The sequence below is a fragment of the Amia ocellicauda genome, chromosome 2 (assembly GCF_036373705.1).
Source record: "Amia ocellicauda isolate fAmiCal2 chromosome 2, fAmiCal2.hap1, whole genome shotgun sequence".
NCBI lineage: Eukaryota > Metazoa > Chordata > Actinopteri > Amiiformes > Amiidae > Amia > Amia ocellicauda.
Genome location: NC_089851.1, coordinates 35,235,276 through 35,257,940, shown reverse-complemented (window position 1 = coordinate 35,257,940; position 22,665 = coordinate 35,235,276). Strand labels below are relative to the sequence as shown.

The window sequence follows — 22,665 nt, the reverse complement described above, 5'->3', positions numbered from 1 at the left end:
CAAATGCAAACCATTGTATACAACAACGAAAAGCATCTAAACAGATTATACTACATGTTCTTCATATGAAGAAAAAATGTCATGGTACCCATTTCAAATGTGGAACACACTATACATCTAATTCAAAGTACATTAACTAATCCAATATTCACAATGTTCATTACTTTCAACTTTCATACAAGAAATAAGTATTGATATATATGGATTCCCACTAACTTCTAAGTGCAATAAAACACAGTACTAATCTTAGGGCTGACTAAAGTTTCTAACACCAAAAAAGTCTCTTTTGCTCAAGTATTCTAAAATATCATAATTCACTTCATTTTTTAACAAGGTTAGGGTCAGGGTTACAGACTAGATCTGGGGTTAGGGCTTACACACGTGACACTAACACCACTGTTGTAAGGAGTTTATTTCTAAAACCTCAGGAGGGTACCTTGATAAACAATTGTATCAAATATATTATGTGATCACTTTGTTTTTTTTTGTTTTTTTTTTTTACAGATATAAACCAGGCTTTAAAATCATGCTGTAAATATCAAAGGTTAGGTCACTACACACTCACAAATGTGTCGTACTAAAATAAAATTAAGTGGGTGTGCGGATTTCCAAAGGAAATACATATTTATGTAGTACTTTTTAGGTCAGAAATGTCAGAAACTACCTTTCCAAATCTCATTGAGTGATTTACAGACACCTACACTTAACATTTTAGGAAACTAAAATCTAAAAATACAAACATGTTATAAAATGGTCAAAGTTATGTCCTGCTATTAAAAGAAAACAACTATTCCCTGGCACATAAAAAATAATTATGATTTTTTTTTTTTCCCCCAATACCATCATGATTTTATCTGCCTAGATGGTGTCCATGGAAAACTAAGGTGGGTTACAGATACGAGGGTAAGAACATGCCTTCACACGTGACTCAAATACCAAACATGCTGGAGGTTGAGGTGAAGGTGTTTGGAGAAATCAGTACTTACAGTGCCACAGTCTCAAAGAACAAAGACGGAAGGACAGATGTTAAGATCACGAATTTGGCAAATAAAAAAAATAAAAAAAATGCTTTAACTTTAGATGGTGCCAGTTAAAGTTTTTATAAACCCATCTTAACATATATATTATTTTTTTATACATTCATTCAAGACATTTCTTACACATTAAGACAGACCCTCATTTTCTGATTTTATTCTCAGATACAGAGTTTCACAGCAGTATCAATAGGCGAGTGTGGCTGTGGCACTGTAAGCATGCAAATGGGAATGGAGCAGGCAAATGGGCTCTGGTCTACCTCATCCTCTTGTTTGTCATCGAGTTGGACAACATGTTCTTCTTGGCCGTCGGGCTGCCAACTAGAGTGGTTTTTTCTTCTAATGGAGCTACGAGACTCATCTGTGATGCTCTGAATCTGAGACACCAGAGTGCCCCGAGCCAAGTCAGCAAATAAAACAGGAGAGTTCACAGTCAGTTAGCATTCTGTACCCAGAGACAATGGTGCTATGACATGCGCTTGTCTGTCAGTACATTGAAGGAACCCTGCTCTTAATTCCTTGGAAAAAAATATGATGACCTTAAGCTTTGAGGTATTTAAATACAATTTGAGTTAGTTGTCTACACAACTATCCGTTTAAAACTGAAACTAAAACTCAAATGTGGGTCTCAGAAACAAGCTTTGAGAGAAGATAGTGATTTATTTTTGGCGTGTGCTTTCTGAAGCCTAACATTACTGTAGTTTCAAGGGAAAACAGAAAAAAGGCAATTCATGTATTTGCATCACTTATTGTGCATATCCACACAAACAATTCGTTCTGCCATTCCATTGCTATACCCAATAATAAAAAAGTAGCATTAGATATGAGAATTTATGTGCAGCTAAATTATTAAAAATCTCAATCAGCTATGTGACTTAAGGGAGGGTTTATCAGCCATTACCTGAAAGTTTATAATAACAGATTCAGTAAACAGCATTTCAATTTTTCTACAAATGTTGAGCTCAAAAAGCTAAAGGAGATCCTATTTTATTTGCCCAAGTTACCACAGAATGTTGTACATTTTCAAGAGCTGATTCAAGCTCAAAACTGAACTGAACTGTTCAAAACTGAATTCATAGCATTTAACAACTCAAAACCCATCCTAATGACTAATTAATATGCTGTAGATAGTTATTAAACTCCTTACTGGGAAATAGGCTTGCCCCATTTCTATACAGGGCTGCTTAACTACAAAATATGAATTGCTACTGAACTGGAAAATTAACAACATTTGTTATCAACATATCATACATAAAATTATTATACTTACTAAGAATGTTTTACTTACTGAAACAAGAAAACTAGTCGATTAAAAGTTCATTACACATCTGTCATCCGTCTGCGCACATTCAGAGTACTGAGTACTGGCAATTGTAGCCTTTACAATGTATTCCAAGTCCCCCATTCCCTACTTACTAACACTATCAACAAGAACATAACACCAACAAAAAGAAATGAATCAAGCAAGAGTGTTGCCATTCTCTTATCTTAGAAGGGGAATTTGTACATGATTTACTTAATGGTACAGCATATAGTCTAGCGGCTATTCCTGCCAAGAATGTACTGGACTCTGTCTCAGGCCTCGGGAACTGCGTTGACAGGCGTTACCTCTCTCTCCCGTTCGTTCCTGGAGAGCTGCATCTGCTTCAGCATCTGAGAGCGCTGCTCCATCACCAGGGTCTTTTCATACGTGAAGGCTGAGATGTCACTGTCGTGCTGCTCAAGACAAGAGAGAAATCAGTCCGTATTCATGAAGGTTGAATTTTGCACCATTGTTGCCTACAGTTGACTTTTCATGCAAGGAGGATCCAACAGAAAACTTATTTCTCTGTTCTTTATTTCTTACCATTCTAAACTCCAACTCACACAGGTGTTTCAGACAGTACAGAGAAAAGAAAGCTCTATCCATATGTGGTCTTCATAAGTGGTTTCATGACGATTTCTTTGATTTGTTATTTATTCTGTTGGCAGGACTGCTGTCAGTGAGTGTGGGCAGAATTTTAATTTAGGCGATTGCTAATTGAGCGTACCGTGCACACAGTACATTCATGTCACTCGGTCACACTGAAAATGAAAGCAAGATTCTCACACACTCATACTACAGAGGAAGACTGTTCTCCCTGCATTTGAATTACATTACTCAACATCACAAACCTGAAGTAAATACCTACCATTTCCACAACCTCGACCTCTGCATCAAGCCGGAGGTGATATAAAAACATCTGCAGGTCTTTCTTCATCTGAATGCTGTTGTCGTCCATCTGGGCCACAGTGAAGATGCGCATCTTGCACTTCCTCCACACCTGCCGACAGAGAGAGCAGGTCAGACTGTCTGAATTCACCTTCTCCAAATGGTCAATGATGTAGAGCAAACACTTCAGGTGACTTTCGAAACCGAAATCTGGGTGTTTTCCAAGGCGCAAGCCAGCTAGATAAATTATTCTTGTCCTCCAACTACCGCATGGAAGCCGAAACCATTTCGAAATGTGACAGCGTGACCGTGAACTTTTTTATTGAACTGTAAGATTGACACCTCATGAGAGAGTTCACAATACCTTGTGCTGTCGGAGCAGGAAGGGCAGGAGCATGAGCAAGCCCCCGTCGTGGACTATCCACCAGACGTCAATGGTGCCCCCACTGAAGCGCTCCTGGTTCTTGGGGAATGCGTCGATGTTCTTGGCCACCAGAAGAGCCTGATGGGCAGCTGTGGTCTCTCTCACCACCTCTGTGTGATTAACGTTACCACAGCACAAAGTTATATGCATGGAATTACAGCTAACTGGCTGTCAAATGGTATGCATGTTGGCCAATTTACAGACGATACATGAAAAATTTGAAGAAATCAAATTGATAAATAAGTATATTGGTATGAGAAAATGTATTGTTTTAAACCAAGCGCAGGGTGTATAACCTTTCAACTACTATTAAAGTAAAAGGCATCATCAAAAGTAATTAAGGGTGCAATTATTTTTGACTAAAACTAAATATACAGACATACAATGCTAAAATACAACTTTATAAAAGCACCATGATTATGTAATACAAGTCTCACTGGAAACTGGTCATATTGAAATCATGTTTTCAGTAGTAAGTACATACATTTAAGGTGCACTTATTTATTGAGAGAATTGTGATAGTGTATTGCAATATCTCTCAAAAGGAAAAATCTTATATCATATTGCTGGGCGGTAAATGCATATTTAAAAACATGTAATGATAAATCCACTGAAGGCTGGGCATAGGAGTCTGTTACGGAGGGAGAGGGTTGGTTTATTTATTCCTTAGCATTACTAAAATAAGCTTTGGTAAATAATTACATGTCATGCCAATAAAACCAATTTGAATTTAAAATGATTCGTGATGAAACATAACAGAACTCTATACCTGCAGCAGCCAGAGCACATAACTGTAATTCAGAACTGAATGACATGTAATTATATATTATTATTGAAAACAATCAGTACACTTGGTACCCAGTGAGGGAACATTCTCACTTTGAGATTCTGAAATTGCAAAGCAAAGAGGAATCTGGCAGGCGGCTCCTCTGGCTTGGACATGGGTTTGTTTTAGTTGACAGCAAGCTGTGTAACATCTTAGCTCCTGCGACAGGGTGGGAGGGGACTGGCACCCACCTATGAAGTTCCTCCAGGAGACGGGGTCCTCGGCCTGTTTCCAGAGGCTGGGCCAGGCCATGAGCACCGAGTTGTGCTTCATTCCGCCCAGACCCGCAGACTGGATCAGATGGGAGAACCCGTCGCGCAGGTTAGAAGAGACCACCACGTGACAGAAACCTTTGGTCTTCTCTGTAGCCATGGCGGCCTTTATATTCTGAAAAATACAACCACAAGAACACAAAAAAGCAGGGTATTATTAAAGGAGCAAAGAAAAGCAAGGCACAATACCTGTTTGGTTAATCTTGTTAGGAAACAATGCATGTTTAGTGTTCTGCAAAAACAAGCACACAGCTTCAACAACAACCAAAAAACCCACACACAGGCCACACAAGGGTTATCACTTAATTTCTTCACACAGATCTGTAAGAACAAAACAAAATAAACAAACAGCTGCTCCATACTAAGTACTACAAAAAGAATAGCAACAATCCATAAAAAATATAGTAAAGAAGTTAAATAAGTGAACTTTGTTTAAATATCTGTGCTTGTATTAATGAAAGAAAATGCATGAACCATTTTTATTTACAAAAAATAATAAAATTGCAATGGCTCTGATAAAATATTTTATTGATATTTCCCCTCAAATCTAAAATGTAGGATCTGTACTATGACATGTCATTAGTGCCTTGAGAGAAATGCAGAGAGTCTGTTACATGAACCCTGACTAACAAGCTGTTATTGATTATTTAATACGTCACAGAAGCAGATCAATGGAAATTCCGTATCTGTGTGCCACCCACACAGATGTACTCTCCTTTAATTGCGGAAGACTAACTAAACCTGCGAAGAAAAGCAATATTCTTTACTTTGGGTTTGCAGGCTCTAACAGAAAGTTAGGCTTCTCTGCAGCATGAATGCTATATTCTCCCTCAGAAAAAGCAACGTCCTCTAACAAAATGCTATGAATTCACTTTGGGAATAATTAAGAGCGCACACAAATGTGTCCCACACATCCTACATCACTTTAGAACAGATGCATAAAACAGTGTTGATGAGCACTGAAAACCAAAGGATTTTAACAGTTCTCTTGTGAAATCTCAAACTACATAACCACTGCGGTTTTGTTTTCTTACTAAAGATATTCCTGGCCTTAAGCTTAATGTGGAGTTTATTAGCAAAAATCTTTCAATCCCACTCTCAGGTTTATTTTCAGGCTCATTCCTTTACAGATGAAGTGAGTGGAATGAGGTATTTCTTGTAGTTAACCATCAGGTGGCGCTGTAACCCTTACACTACACAATTCACAGCTTACAGAGCATGGTGCTGTGGATAGTACAAGACTAGATTAACATGAGATCAGTGGCATGGGGTTGCCAGCTCATTGTCAGTACAATTTCAATCCATATTCCACCGCATGCCTTTCGACCACTTTTTCAATGAAAATGTAATTGGGTGAAGCTTGGTTGCTGGCAATAAGCCAAATGGTCATGTTAAAATGTAACCACAGGTTTAGACACATCTGGACTACATTTGTTCATTTGTTTTTACCTGCTCGGATCTCTTTGCTTCTTGTTTCTTCACCAAGTAGGCGCCCTCCAGCACAGAGCCGATGATGGTCAGTCCCTTGCCGGCCTTCATCTGTGTTGTTAAGGAGAGCAGGCGGGCGTGCTTCACAGACTGCTCCGAGTCCAGGTTCATCAGCACCAGCAGCTGGGGCCTGCAGACAGGAAACGCACCCAGCACAATCAGAGACACTGAAAACGTAGCCCACAGAGCATCATCATCATGCAAAAGAACCATATTCTTTAAATATAAATGTTTCACTGGGACTTTTTAAAAGAATAATAACAACAATAGATATAATCCAAGGGGGGGAACCACACATGCTTTAATAAAACTTGATGTTGTTCAAAAACACATAGTAACATAGTATAGTGCATATACTATAGTCCACAAACCACAGAATAGTTTTTTGTACTTAACTTGCCTGAAACACTTTAGTTGCACATAATCCCCTTTCTGAACTGAAAGAGCTGTTCAACATCTGGAGAGCTGATTAAAGGCAATGCAATGTACTAACATCATTCAGACCAACTCTGACTGACAAGGTCCATATTTTCCTCAACTCTATGCGAATTGCATCATTTAAGAAGCTTGAATCTGTCATTAATTAATACAGAAAAACCAAAGGATTTGTTATCAGCTGGTCCAGATGGCACGTCTTGATTTTTAAAGAAAGAGATTGATCCCGATTAATCCTCTAATTAATTACGCATGTGTCAGGTTTCCGTGTTTTAGATGTGCTCGGATTAGAAAGTATACAAAGACACAGTGCCTGTCAGAGCTGTTTAAATACAGAAATGCTTAACAAGAGAAGTGTGCAGTAACAGTCTCAGTTATTTTAAAAAGGCAAAGAATGGTCAGAAAGCTACAGCACACTTTGAATTATCTGGTTACTGAACATTTTCTCTTTAATTACTTTCCCAACAAATTTTCTACTATACCCAAGCCCTTGCCTGGACTAGATTATGTATTATTACTACTACGTTTGTAGTAGTGATATTAGTAGTAGTTTTCAGCAATGCATCATTCAAATGACTAACTAAATGTCATATAATACATGTTCAGAGGTGTCTGCATTAAACAGCATTGGTTTCCTAATTGTTTTTGGAAAACTTATGTGCTCAGAGACTTCAATGGTTAAGTGAACATGGCAAGTTAAAAACACATTACAATTATGAACAATACAAAGATACCAAAGCAGAGAAACAACTCATGTAGTGTGTGTGTGTGTGTGTGTGTGTGTGTGTGTGTGTGTATACAGTGTGACTGAGTTTTAGCACTTTAATTGTCAACAGAAGTTGATTTTAGAGGTACTTTAAAGCTACATGGACTGTCATTTGTGTTATAGAACAAAATAATATACAAATCAATAAATACATTGTTTTCCCATTCAAATCAGTTAATTAAAAAACATTGACTCTTATAAAGCAAATCTCTTTAGAGTCCCTTCACTCCTTGGTGAAAATTTCAATTGTGTAAGAAAGCAGCTTTGAAGTCACAGTAGAAAACAATCAATCAATCTGTTGCTCACAATGTTGTTGGACTCAGTGGAATGTAATTGGGTCTGTAGGTCGTCTTTAAAATACAAGTAAAATACACCTGATCTATATAAAAGGTTTTGTTCTGCAGATCCCCCATTCACTTGCTCAATTCAGAACCTTATACAACATTTCCAATAAAGGAGGGGTTGGTACAAAGTGGAAAGAAATACTATGGGAGTAATTACACAAAGTTGTTATCAAGAAGACTGGGCACACAGATCTGACATTGATTGTCTCCATGTACCCAGGAGATCTGTTAAACTGGGGAGTAGAGTACTGTGATGCACAAATATTGACAAACCTGGTTATGAACAGTAACCATCAAACATAGCTGATTAAAAAGTTGTGATCCTTTGTGGGGCAATGTGGTCATGTCTGCACAAGGTTCAAGGCAGAGTAGATCAGTGGCTTGTGTCTGTATTGGCCAGCACTCACCTCCAGTTTTTAGTGTGAGGTGGGGCCTCCTCCAGTCTGATCAGAGCATATCGGGCGGCGTTCAGTGACAGCCCCCTGATGCCATCTCCCCATTCCTTCTCGGCTCTGGTAAAATAAACCACAACAGTTCAGTTCTCACGATTTAACAGTGAAGGCAGTCTTTCGTGACAAACTTTACACGACTACACAAACACAGGCTTTATTAGGTGTGTACATACGGACACAGTACAAACACAGCATGAAAGCTACTGTTGCGTTAGCTAAAGGTGTTATCTCGGTCAGGACAAAGAGTTTGAGAGCTGTTTGTTATTTTCCATGTAGGAGCTGTTAATCTGAAGCAGCCCCTGATGTAAGCTAATTAAAAAAGTGTTGTAACAGATCATTTAATTTTAGAATGTGCTGGTGGTAAAGGAGGGGGGCAGAAAACATTTGTGGTTGCATTTAAAGTGATGACATGGTTTAATCACCAAGTATAAAACTGACATAACTTTAAATCCATGGCTGAGCCTAACTGGCACCACATGCAAAGCAGAAATTAAATTATTTCGAATAGTAAGTTCTTCTTACCCTCTGTATTCAATATATTTGTATATACATCCTGCAATCATCATAGCCACCAGAGCATAATACCAAGAGCTGATGAACATCAAGGCAAGGCACAGACTCATCCCAATGAACGACAAAGCCCTGTTGAAACAGATTTGTAAAAATGTACACAGGAAAAATTGGTTAATGCAATGGTGAGACTTTAAAACCTTCAACTCATTGTGGAAACATTGTTGATCATTGAAACCTCAGTGTTTGAAATTAATTTTGCATATGTATTTCTGTGAACTGAAAACAACCAAAACACTAATTTTCTTATATCTACAAATAGGTATTATTATAGGTATTAAATGTCTACCATGACTGGTGCCAACGTTATCTGAATTTTTCTCTTCCAGACACCAGAAGATGGTACTCTTTTACATTGGTCTCATATAAGGCTGTACAAACCAAGAGTTTGTGTTATGTAATCTGCCAACCCCAAACAGCAAACTAACGGCTTATTTCTCTCTCACTAGGACAGGAAAACACCCAACCAAGGAATGCTCTCGGTTGTATTCTTATATGAAAGATACAAAAAATACTACCTATTTCCATGTTCTGAGATTTAAATTTGAACATATTCTGACCTTAATAGACTGAAGACGCTACTGCACACAGCAAGATGGCTTTTATTAGAGATCATATTAGGTCAAACACTTGCAATCCAGATTTTAACAAGGGTGAAAGCAGCTTTCCTCAAAGATTAGGCACACGCCCAACACTCCAGGATGAACCTTGTAAGGCACGTCAGGTCTCTAGGTTGTCATGCACGACAGTCTCCCTGCTATTTCTATTTTTGATGGAAACATCAGCTACAGAGCCTGGCTGCCATACAGCACATACTCAATCCTTACTGCAGCCCTTTCACCGGGTTATTGAGACAAAATGCCCGAGCATTCTGTAGATCCAGTTGATGCATTTCAACAACAGTAAGTTTCTTTTAAATTTAGAGATGACCATTTGTTTTGTAAAGCAGAGATGCTGCCTCATTTTTTTGTTTTATAGTATAATTGCTGTACTTGAGAGCTGTGATGTAGAGTACATTAAACATTTTGATATGGAACCCACTCAATTTGACCATTCCCCAAGTTGCCCACCTACCCACCAAGTATCTGGTAAATCCCAATTCCTCTACTCTAGTTCAGCACCTCTTTTCAATTGCTTAGATGATGCCATATATGGTAGGTCAAAGTTTTGATAGCCCCATCTACTTCCTACACATCAGAACGCGATAGGGTTCAAGTTTGTAATTTGAAATTTAATGTAACAGTTCATGGTCCCATTAGTGTCAACAATCGAAAAGTACAGTGAAAACAGTATAGTGGTCCCATGTAAAAACAGGAAATGTTTTCAAAGTGTCAGGTGTGCATTAATTGTTACCAGTGGTAGAATTTGAAACGAGGTCTCCAGTTAGGGGTCCGCAGGAGGGTCTGCACAGCGCAGGCAAGGTTGACAAACAAGTAGCACATCAGGAAGAACCTTCAAAAGACAGACGAGACCTCTTAGTAGAGAACAGATGATTGAGAATGCAGTTTAATACCCAATATATTTCAGTACCTCATACAGTTCCTAAACTCATCCGCAGATAATATCTGGGCAGTTGAGCGAGAACAGAGGACAACTTATCTGATACTAGCTAGGTCTGAGAAAATCTGAGTGTCTTTTTTTTTTAATAAAGCAATAGAACTTCTTAAAAACACAGATTGTCGCTGATCTCTTTGAAATTGGCTAATGAGAACGTGAACAGCTGTGAACTCCTGATGCCTTGATGGAGAACGCACCAAGAGCGCGGGCGGGTGTGTCCTTGATTACTCACATTGAGAGGATTGGAGCCACGCTGTCCAGGGAGGCAATGAGGATTCCAATCTCACAGATGCCGGCAGTGAGCAGCAACGCCCAGGTCGGCTCTCCGTTGGCCTTCCCATGACCGAACACCTGGAAAAAATCATTGTGATCCATTTGTCAATTGACAAAGGTTATTTTAGTTGATTCCATGGCTTCATTATTAAAGTAGAATATATTCAGCTAAAGCATGTGTGGTCACTCGGATTAAAAATGAAAGGCTCTCTCACATGCAGGAAAGGCACAATCCCGTCTCTGGCTATGGCCTGCAGCAGCCGAGGGGCCCCGGTGAGGCTCTGTAACCCGGCCCCGCATGTGGAGAAGAAGGAGCCGATGACAATGACCCAAGGAGAGGGCCACGATAGAGTACCGATCACCAGGTTACCCTTCACCGAGTCGCCAAATCTGTTGGAAAATCAGCATTGATTCAGCTCTAGTTTAAACCATTTATAAATGACCCCCCCCCCCACAAAAAAAGCTTTTGTTGTCCACAGAGTTGGCCATTTATATTCATCCCTGCTTGCCACTAATTCTGGTTTGGCTACATATTTACCCAAATCAAGCTAGTCTCCAGTTCCCTTCCTGGAAACCAGAGTTTCCGTTAATCTATCTTGTCTTGCAGGTGTTTGTGCAATGCTTAGCAACAGATGTCCCTTCAAAGCAGTTATAAAATACAGTCCTGACAGCTCCACTGATCACGATATCATGGTTATACTGAGACTCTGCACTCAGGGATTCACTCCATCAATTACTCGGGATGTGAAATGGGGAAATGCAGTTCTTCATCCCTTTATCACAGAAAATCAATGTTTGTGTCAGAAGAAGAAAGGGGAAAAAAGACAAGCATTTTGATGTTTTTCAGTATTTGTAGAGTAACCTTCTGTGAGGACATTCCAACTATTTCAGAGCTACACAACATTGTTTTTCTTTTTTGTGGTAATGGTGATTCTCTGGCATGAGAACTGGTGTCTTCTCTCCATTCTTAAACGGCACATCACAAGGAGACAACGTGAAAACAACCACCTCTTTGTATATACTGGTTTTGTAACAAAAGCTTTTTCTAAAATCAGCCACAATACAATATTTTGATTTGTACTGCAGGCTGAGCTCGGCCTGAGATGCCAATGTTCTTCCAAAATAAATACAAATACAAACATAGCACTTACTTGTCTCTTAAGACCACACCTTCAATGCAGGCACCAAACAACACAACACATGAAATATCTGTGGGTGTTCATTAAGACAAGCATCTCTCCAGGGCATGGCAGTAAATACATAGAGACCTGGTTGATGTGTAATATGTTTGACTGCTTTAAATATCACAATTACTGCACATGAAATACAATAATGACTATCATGGTATAACCAGCAAGATATGAAGCAAGTATAATACTTTAACACCATTTTCTTTAACTGAAAAATGTCAAGTTATCTTTCAAGACACAACTAAACACTTCATCAAGAGTTTTGTAACACTGTTCAAATCCAAACCTAAAAATGCATTTATTGGTAATAAAATAAAATATTACCCAATACATGTTTAATATATTTCTTAGGTATATATAGAGTTTTTATAGTAGTATTAACTAAGGAAAAAGTAATAAAAACACTTTCAACTGAAACTAGTGTTTCCATGTGAAAGGGGGTTAAAATGTCACAGTTTAACCCTTCAGACTACCCTTTTTAAAATCAGACGTTTTGTGGGACCATTTATGTAGGGCCACAAAGAGCATTTGGAAAAGCTTTTCTCCCAGAAGACAATGTGTATGGTCAGGACAAACATGAACAATGAAGAGTACTTTGGTTACTCAAGTAATTTCATGTAAATGTAATTGTCTAACCAAAGGATACAAATGAAAGAAGTTGTGGCAATTGCCATTATGGTGCCCACGGGGATGGACTTTTGAGCATCTCGAAGATCTCCAGACCGGTTAGATCCAGCCATTATTCCTGTGGAAAAATTAGAGAATCGTTGATGTATTTACTTATTTTTGTTAATACATTTATTAATTTTTTTCCCCCATTTGGCATTTCATTTTATCTATGGTGATGCACAAAGTGTATGATATGTACTGAGCGGGAACTGAGGAGAAGCGAGATTTATTTTTTATAGAAAACAAAATACTCTTAAGTTACTAACAAACCAGACAAAAACAAAACCTCTGGCACAAGGGCATGAAAAAAAACAGGTTGGTAATTGGGTGGTTAGCTGCAAACTGTTGGCCTTCTCATGCAGGCAATTAAAATAAAAATCACAGAATAAGAAACTATACTAATCTCACTGACTATACCAAAGGGACTTTATTATTTTTGTATTATTGCCTAATAGAAGCTAGCCAGCAGCTGATGTATCAAAGAAAAAAATAATCATCATCATACAAACACACAATGATCTGTAATACACTGACAAATATCCTTTCAATACACTTTGGTAGGTAAGCTTGAGTTCTCTAAATGATCTTTCCTTTTTTTAATGTATGTTTTAAGGGACTTTGGAGTTAAGAACTTTGATGCTTTACTTCCTTAAGAACATAAGAATCATATCCAGTCAACATTCACTTGCTTTTAGTCACTTGTATACAGTACTGTAACCAGAAGATTTCAATTTGTCTGCAGGTTTCACATGTGTTTATGCCACATTCCACAACTTCTCCAATCAATATATATATATTGTTATTGTTTTCAATACTTCAAAGGCAGCTGAGGAACTTAAATGTGAGAAAACACAACAAATACTTATATTTATGATTAATAAGTGAATAAGTGAACAAGTGAACATACAGTCACAACACCAAGGCATGCGTCTCCTTCATTGACTGGCCATTACCATATAATCTATCCATTTTCAATAACAGTCCAAATGTCTATGGGATGTGGGAGGAAACCAGTGTGCACAGCAAAAACCCACACTGTCATTAATACCACCTTCTTTCACATACCATAGTCTTGTTATGTGAAGATAAACATGGTCTAAAAACTAATCTAGAGGAAGAAATTCAATATTCACATTGAAACCCAAGAACTAACAAAAAAACAAGCATTCAAAGGATTAACCAGTTTTTAAAGTCTCATGATATATATATATTTTTTTTTTCATTTATACTGAGGAGATTAATATCAATATATTTAAAGAGAACACATTGTTTTGGAAAATATCCAACAGTCTCATATTCCCATTCCAAACCATTGGCAGCCGTGCACAGATAATAAAGCAGAACATCACAGCAAAGATACGATGGTGTGAAACTGTAATCCTAGGAGATTACATCGATGTCCACCACGTTCACAATCGCATGCTTTGCTTCCCACTTTAATTGAGTTGCTGCACCTTGCCCAGACTGAACTGCCATTGCTTTTAATCTGTGGCAGCATCAATTACCATCTGTGGAGCCAAGCTTGAACATCATCTGCAGGCTTCATCTCTGCTGACTCTAATACACTGTGAATACATGCTCGCACACATGCCAAGGTAACACGCAGCCTAAAATAACACACGTTAATATGCTTTGTTGCCTTGGGAGATAAAACAGGAAGACAAACTCATGACGGTTTAGGTTTTACTAACCCCCCCCCCCCACCCCGGGGAGTGCTGCACCCAGGAGAGGATATTTACGTGGCTCAATTATATCTGTTGCAATGGCTAAAACTGAGAATGCATGTTTTAAGTAAGCATGTTTTAATAGTTATTCATGTGCTTCTCCATTTCCATGCGTCTACAATTCTTTTATAATGGAAGTGAAGGTCCTGGAGGGCCTAATGCAAGCAGGTTTTATGGGTCTCCCGTAGATCCTCAATTTATACAGGTTTGGACAAATTTAACATTAATTTGTTAAATTAAGCAACTGGAAAAAACACCTTTAACCCTCAATGAAGCAAATTGTAGAAGAGATCTGCCTGTTTATCCATAACTTATGTGTTCCCGGTGCATAAAAATTGGCAATTTACTACAAATTGGACTATAGTTCTCCATGACCAGAGATTGGATAATGGACACCACTCACCATTTATTTTTTATATAAGTGTGTGTGTGTGTGCATGTGTGTGAGCTTTTGTGAATGCAAGCATTAGCACGTGAGGCATGTTCTTACCTGTCACTGAGGGAAAATAGATTCCAACAAGCAGAGTGAAAAAGGTGGCGATATCATTTGACACGTAGGGCAAAGTAGAAGGATAGGAAGTCTCTGTTGCAGGAATGGAGGGCTGGTCCTTCTTCTCAACAAGCATGCCCTGCGGCCCGTATTCACTCCACAGGTTATCTGGGAGGGGCAAGAAAAAGGATGTTTTTGTACTTTTCACAAGTTGGACCCAGTCTGGAAGACATGGTTGCTCTGCTCTTCCCGGTATAGTTTATAATTTAGTCAAATTACAAGTCTATAAGCCTATTGTTAGGCGCATACAATACGCATTAAAATGAAATGCTACCCTTCAGTTCAGGTTTGCCGTTATTATTATTTCAAAGCAGACGCCCTAAGCCAGGGTAATTTACAGCTGTCATGAAATATTTGTCAATGCATTACAACATACTGTTAATATAATAAGTGCAAAATACAATAAGATGAATATACATCCTAGTGGCTATGAGCTAAACCAAATACTAAATACAGTAGAGATTCATCCCTGGTGTGTGGAGAGATGTAGAGCAGGCAGAAGTATCAATATTACAAAAGGAAGCATATCAGTTTAATGAAAAAGTGCATAAAAAGTGATGAAAATGCCTAGGAGGATTTCCATCAAGGAAAAGCATTATAGCCTCTCTCGGTACACCATACATTAATGCATGTTCTTGGCATGAATGTAGTCCAAAAAACAAAACACCTGCATCATACAGTGAGGGAAAAAAGTATTTGATCCCCTGCTGATTTTGTACGTTTGCCCACTGACAAAGAAATGATCAGTCTATAATTTTAATGGTAGGTGTATTTTAACAGTGAGAGACAGAATAACAACAAAAAAATCCAGAAAAACACATTTCAAAAAAGTTATAAATTGATTTGCATATTCATTATAGACTGATCATTTCTTTGTCAGCGGGCAAACGTACAAAATCAGCAGGGGATCAAATATGTGTTTCCCTCACTGTATGGGCACAACCCAACATACACCATTCCAATAAAAACAATTGTCCCCTTTTGGTAGTTTTCCATCCATCGTCCAGATTGGGGAGGTTATTTGTACCATGACCGTCTCATCGGATGTCATGAAGCAGCACCTGTTGTACGTTAAAATGTAGCAATTCTGTCTCTGAAATGGATACTCTAGAAACATTGCGGACTATAAAAGCACTTGCCTTTTATGACACCACTAGCCAGGCCAGGGATGCCTTGAATTTCGGTGACGTTGTTCAGCTTGAAATACTCATTGCACGTGGCGTTCAGAGAATTGCTATCGCAAAACAGGCTCCAGAGCTTAGTGGTGATTGTTACATTGTCCACTATTTCGGTCTTGAGACACTTGTCAAAGTTGTGGCCGGCCAGGGTGCGGTTTCCAAGGAGACAGATCCTTTACAAAAAGGGGAGGGGAATTGCACGTCATTAGTAGGTAAACTTTTCAACCTGACACTGACATTACACACAATGTTTAATGTTGATTGAAACAATGTATTGTGTGAATGATTGTCAAACAAGGAATTAAAACACTCTTTCCTAATACATAAATGTTTCACTTATGTAGATTGAACTTTTCATACATTACTACCAAACTGTGGTTCAATAGCAGTTTTGGATTTAAGCACTATTTGATTTTTGTAGAACATGTATCAATGGAGTATAGAAGACAATTCATTTTAAGAGATAATTGCTTTATGCATTCACTTATTTATTCAATTACTTATTTTTAAGAAAGGGAAAATATTGAAATAACTATGAATTTAAGCAAGTGCTAGTTAATAATTTATTCGGTCAAAGTAGCAAAATTGTGGTCTGGAATTTCTTCTTTGCTTGAGTCCTACATATAATGTAATATTTATTAATTGACACTTTTCCTGACGTAATATACACAGTATTTGAGCAGTTCAGTATTCTGTTCCTTTTTACAGTATATTTCAATGGTCTCACTGCAGCTGCTAATACTAAAGCTCTCATATCCCAAAACACAGGCCACACATTATACATGAGAATCCCTTTGAAGAGCTAGTTCTTTACATAAGTGATAATGAAATATATTTTTCATTCCCTATCTGGACATGTCTAATACTCTGTTACATGTATATTTGCTTTGCATCAATCCATCAATATCAATGTTCATATTCCCTTCCTGTCTCATCCTCGCATTTATATTTATCTCAAATACCTTTTTTTTCATACTGTTAAGGTTCTGAGGATAGACTGGTTTTCAAGATCATGAGTGATATGAACCTTAAGGGGCAGATTAAATCAAAACTCAAAAATTGGTACAATTATCAATGTAACTTCCGTATTCAATTTACTTGGGAGCACGGAGTGATATGCCAGAGGACACGTATCATGAAAACACTGATGACATTTGTTTACTTACGGAAAGTCAGGCGGATCAAAGGCAGTTTTGATGACCCCGGCGTAGATTGCTAGAATGGACAGCACTACGCAGGCCAGAAACACCAGGGCCAGTTTGTTCACATACTTGACACCAACAAAGACTACCAAGGCCATTAAGACAATGCAGCACGTCCCGTAGACACGCATGTTATTGAGCATGGCTGCAGTCTCGTTCTCTTTCCCTTCTCCTTTGAATATGGCCGCGCTGGGGACAATGTAGGTCTGAAACAAATTGCAGACAAAGAGGACAGGATGAGTACGGGGAGAAGCTCCAACTTTGATACAGTAAAATATCGCAAAAGAGCAAATTGTACATGATGGACATTTTGTATTTAAATTATTGACTGCTGCTGGTTAAACAGACTGAATACAGGCTTTTTAACAGAGAAGATGAATGTGAAACTAGTTAATTTCATTCTCAATCTCATCTTCTCCTATAGTTTGATTGCATTCACTGCAATGTGCAGAAGATTTTGTAGTTATCACAATAATGTAGAATGTAGAATGTTATGTTTTCAAGTTTTGATAAACCATGCAAGTCATCTTTGATAAAGAGGTCTACTAAATACATCAAAATAATATTTTTCATCATTGTAGCCTGGCTCTGTAAACTGAATCCTGTAATTTAGATTAGAATTGCTTTTTGTGTGCCAGGTACAACTTGCATAGCAACATTCTCCCATCAGCCTAAAAGAGGTTTTACAAAGTCACAGTTTCATAACCAACTATGGCTTATAACCAAATCAAAGCTTTGACCTGCCCAGAAACTGCAAATTGCACAGTTTTGCAATTTCATGACATGAGAAAACCCATTAAGGGCCATTATGAAACCTATGGAATAATTATCCTTTTGATTTAAGAAGGCCCCAATCCTTGACAAACTTCATATGTCATTGCAGCCACCTTACAATCCTTATAAAACTCCCAGGGACCCGACCACTGGAGTACAAGTGCTCAGAGATGAGTGCGATTGATGATTGAATAATCTTGCAGTTGAAATCGAGAACAGGCTTGAGTCTACTGAATTTATTATCAGGCACACCAGCAAACACAGCGAGCTCCACTGGTTAGGGTGAAACCTAGATGTAGTAACAGCTCTGCATCCTTGCTATCAAGACAACATTGAAGTTCAGTGATATTGGTGAAAGGATAAAATGCCACCCTGATTACAGAATTAAGATTCAGATCAAAGGGAAATCTTTCCAGTGAGGCATCCAAGTGCTTCACTCTTGTGCATTGTAAAATGGAGTTACCATCAAGTGTAATCCTGAAAGGGTTGGATTTTGCTAATCCTCCTTAAGGATATGTTCAGGGTATCTTTTAAAGCTAATCTATAGTCATCCATGGCAGAATTTCAGTTGAACACTGTGAGAGGAGTTATTTCCATGTCTTACTATGCAAGCAGCCATTCATAGATTTTTTCTAAATGTGTTTGTTTTTGCAGATTATTTAATTATAAAAGGGAAAATGCAAACAGAAGCAAATCATATTGTGAAGAAAACCATTGTGGTTTTCCAAAGAAAAGATGATACACAATACATTTTATATAAACCTGATGAAATATATTAAATAGATGAATGAGGTTTTAGAAACTGCTTTGCAACTAACTAGTTTCAAAAATATGCTGATTTAAATAGCACTGACTAACAGATAGAAACACTATCCAAGAAGCCAGCAAATCAAACAAGTGAACTGCCATACACTTACCAGAAGGATTTCAATCGTACCAAGGATATACATGGATCCAGCAAACGTTGTACCGAGGTAAAAGCACAAACCCACAGCTCCTCCAAACTCTGGACCAAGCGACCTTGAAATCATATAATATGAGCCACCAGCTGTGAAATTAATATAAATGCATCAGTTTTTACAAGGTCAAAGTAAACCAGTTTTTCACTACACAATAAATTGATTCTTTGTATTTTATTATGGTATAATGTATATTGGGTTTCCACAGGCATACAATTTTTACTCCATTCAGGCAACTGCTCTGAATTTAAGATGGAGAGTACAGGAAAACACTTGGGGACTTTTGATTGAATGAAAGGGGGAACCAAAGTGAGTGCAGTAAATGTTAAGAAGGTCACCGGCCTGTTGAAAAGTTGTACTGGTTCTGGGCCATTGTTTCTGTATTGCTTAAAAATAATTAGAGGGAAAAATAAAATTAATGATTCCATGAAAAATCTATTTATTTTGGCCACTAAAGCTTCCCCATTTCTAGAAATACAGAACACTAAAATTACATAAAATTCCTACCTGGTACAACACCATTTGTTGCAATTGCACTCATTGATATTGCAGTCAGCATCGTCTGTAAATGAAAAAGGTTTATTTTTAAGGAATGCTGTTTTTGTAAAGTCAAAGTATTTAAAAATAATTGTAAACTGGAAAGCTGGTACTTAAAATGTAATAAAAATAACAAGAGAGTCTTTCCCTTGGCAAATTGTGATATGCAATACCAAAAGATAGCGTAGTATAGAATCAATGACGAAGAGAGACGGTATCACATATTGTAAAGAAGCATGTCTGTATGTCAGACTCCAGTAACACGGAAAATCTGAGTTAGTATCAATTCCATCAGGCTGAGGAAAGAAGTAATTAACTGGAAAATCTAATTATATTTGAAAAAACATTACGTTTTAAAGTCCTTGTGGAAAGATTCCATCCTAACCTTAAACTCTGAATCTTGTCAAACGAATTAGGATGCTGTCCTTCAACACAATTTGATATTTTAAAAATCTAAAGACAATCATGGATTAGCTATTCAATTGCCATGATTAAGATTTTTTGAATACCTCTGCACAAGGCAACTGGAGGATTCAAAAATAACTGAATAGTCTTCAAGTTCGTTTAACATCAGCACGCTTGCCAGCTATGTACATTAGAAATATATTTTTATAGTCAGAGACAAAAGTATTCATTCTCCTGCATGTAAAAGAAGCATGAGACAGCTAAAAAAAACAACTTTAATATTGTAGGATGGGTCTCCAACCCAGGTTCTGGAAAGCCCCTATCCAGTTAGCTTGCTTTCTGTATTTCAACCATTTGTAAAAGCTAGGATCACAGCTTGGTACTAAGTAAGTCACTTGTTCAATTATGGGATATCTGGATCTTGAGGACTAAAGAGCAACTCAATTTTTAGTATTCCGAAGTTCTCTTTAAAATGACTGAATTAACTTGATCAGAATACAATTCTTCCTAGTATTTATATATACTCATGACTTGGAATGATCTACAAAAGCATTTGGCCATGAGACCTTAGGTACAAATAAATACCTCATGTTGCTCCAGGGCTCAACTGTATTATTCGGTCTCAGCAAATAAATCAAACTCTAGACTAAAAGGTAGTCATGGATGAGTCTTCTCTGTTTAAAATGTATGGGTTTCCTTTCCAAGTTCAGAAATGACAGGGACATAATTACCTTTAGGTCAGAAAGACACCCGATTACAGTTTCCACAGTAATCTCATCCTATTATTGAAGAAACATCCATCCTACACAGAAATAATTTACCGAAGCACACAGGATTGCATCTCAGGTAAATTTCCACTGCACAGCCACTGGATTTCTAGTCCAAACGTGCAACTAAAAACAGATCTGCTTTCATCATGTGTGCCAACATGGGTTAGGCTACAGCATGCACATATTCACGCCCAATCAAGCAGGACTTACGCAAGTACAGCACATGAAGACAATGGCAAATGACTCCATGATGCCAGCTGTGCCAACGATCCAGGTCAACCGCAGAAACAAGATGACCCCGAGGATATTCTGCATGCAGGGCAAGTAAACACCGATGAAGGTTCCCATTCGTGGACTCTGCAAGAGAGAGACTTCGGCTGGTCATTTCCCAGGTAAGCAACTGTGGCAGGATAGCCAGGAATGGAGGCTCAGAGACAGACCGCAGTTACAGAAATACAATACTTTTATTACAGAAACACACAACAGCCACAAGGGCCAAAGAAAATGTACACAAAACAAACCAAAAGACACAGGATGGTCACTGACTGCACCGTGAAAAAACTCAAAAGACCCAAACAACAAAACAGCTAGCCCAAACAAACCTTGATTGCTCCCCAAGCTCTTTCAACACTTAATATGAGGCTGAGACTTCCTTTTATAGCAGGTGGCTGGGGTTGATTGACACTAATTGATCAAATCAACCCCAACCATCTGCAGTCTATGAGCAGGCAGGGAGGGAGCATGAACCCCCTCCCTGACACAGCAACTGAACAGTGCAAAATCATTGAATTTTCATTCACGAAACCAGTACTCATTTCAGAGCTTTGATCTATTTAAATTCCTCTCAGCAGAAAGTTATTCCCTTTGGAAATGAACAGAGAATGTAATGGGAAATTACTACAAGAGGTCATGGGGAGTGCTTTCAGATGGCACTGATCTAATAAAGACACGCATCTTTAATATTTAATTCAGAAAACAATACCTAGTTCTAACTGCACACTGAGATGGAATTGTTAAGCATGCTGGAAACTAGGGACAGAAGATAAATTACAACAGTACTTTTGGAGACCACAAAAATCAATGTTTTAACAATTCCTCAAAGAAAAACTCATGTTGCATCAATGAAACATTTTTGAACACAACATTAAACAACATCTAGATTATTTGACAGATCAGCAACATGAAAGTAAAACTTGTAGAGACACTCATCTTTAAATCGAAAAATTCACAGATAAAAGTGGAAAAAATGTCACCGCTTATAAAAGCAGTTTGCTGCATTTGGCCATTTTCTTAATTTTTTTTCTTAAGGAAATATCAAGGCATACCACACTACGATGAGCGCATTCCCCATAAACACACACTCAATACATACCAAATCTCGGACACGAAAGCCTTTTCACGAATGTCAGTATTCCAGCATGATCTGACAAATTGCAAGAAATGTGTGTTTGTTTGTTTTATTGGTATATCCCCCGATCCTGGATTTTACAAAAACCTGGGAGGGGAACGACATTTCGGGTCTTGCTCAACACAGGATTTCTTCCCTGGACAATTATGTTCGTCATTGCTGTTTTCAAGCAGGAGATGTGGTGAGGGACTTGGCCATTGTTAATGCAGCGTTGCAGTGAAGGCTTGGAAACATCGTAGTATTTTTTTTATTTGCATCAAACAAGCTAGGACATCAGCAAAAAACTGAAATCCCTTAGGACCTCAAACCACTTTCAAGAACAACCACCTTTTAAAGAATGTTTGGTTTCTACCCTAAAAGTTTGAAATCCTCAAGAACAATAAATAAAGTAAACCAAAGGGTATGCGGTATGGAATATAGGTCACTCCACACTTTCATACTTTTCCCGAAGCACCCAATACAATTGGGGATGTGATATATGTTAATTAGTAAAGTATATGTACTGTGGGTATTAAAAATCTTGAGAATCTTGATAGCACTTTACAGAGAACTGGCCATTCTGGAATGACGTGAAGAGGTCAGCTGTCTATTGCACTGGTGAAATTGGAACAGTGTTGTGCTTCATGGGTATCACAGGAACATTTTCAGAGAATGTCCTGAAGGCCAT

The 22,665-nt window shown here is 38.0% G+C and overlaps 1 protein-coding gene across 6 annotated transcripts in view; it reads right to left on the bottom strand.

The window, feature by feature from the left end:
* The window catches only part of slc12a7b (solute carrier family 12 member 7b), a 75,659-nt gene that overhangs the window by 7,643 nt on the left and 45,351 nt on the right, over nt 1-22,665 (bottom strand). For 4 of the 6 annotated variants that reach the window (XM_066723344.1, XM_066723345.1, XM_066723346.1 and 1 more), the window contains 19 exons: nt 20,801-20,947; nt 19,386-19,440; nt 18,837-18,967; nt 17,110-17,351; nt 15,905-16,116; nt 14,706-14,873; nt 12,469-12,567; nt 11,784-11,841; nt 10,848-11,022; nt 10,592-10,710; nt 10,156-10,254; nt 8,755-8,874; nt 8,188-8,292; nt 6,197-6,365; nt 4,667-4,862; nt 3,590-3,759; nt 3,206-3,337; nt 2,643-2,750; nt 1,295-1,411 (listed from right to left, as the gene is read on the bottom strand). In XM_066723344.1, coding sequence (XP_066579441.1) covers nt 1,295-1,411; nt 2,643-2,750; nt 3,206-3,337; nt 3,590-3,759; nt 4,667-4,862; nt 6,197-6,365; nt 8,188-8,292; nt 8,755-8,874; nt 10,156-10,254; nt 10,592-10,710; nt 10,848-11,022; nt 11,784-11,841; nt 12,469-12,567; nt 14,706-14,873; nt 15,905-16,116; nt 17,110-17,351; nt 18,837-18,967; nt 19,386-19,440; nt 20,801-20,947 — 2,622 coding nt within the window. The remainder of the gene's footprint in view (nt 1-1,294; nt 1,412-2,642; nt 2,751-3,205; nt 3,338-3,589; nt 3,760-4,666; nt 4,863-6,196; nt 6,366-8,187; nt 8,293-8,754; nt 8,875-10,155; nt 10,255-10,591; nt 10,711-10,847; nt 11,023-11,783; nt 11,842-12,468; nt 12,568-14,705; nt 14,874-15,904; nt 16,117-17,109; nt 17,352-18,836; nt 18,968-19,385; nt 19,441-20,800; nt 20,948-22,665) is intronic. The other 2 variants (XM_066723347.1, XM_066723348.1) reach the window with 1 other exon arrangement.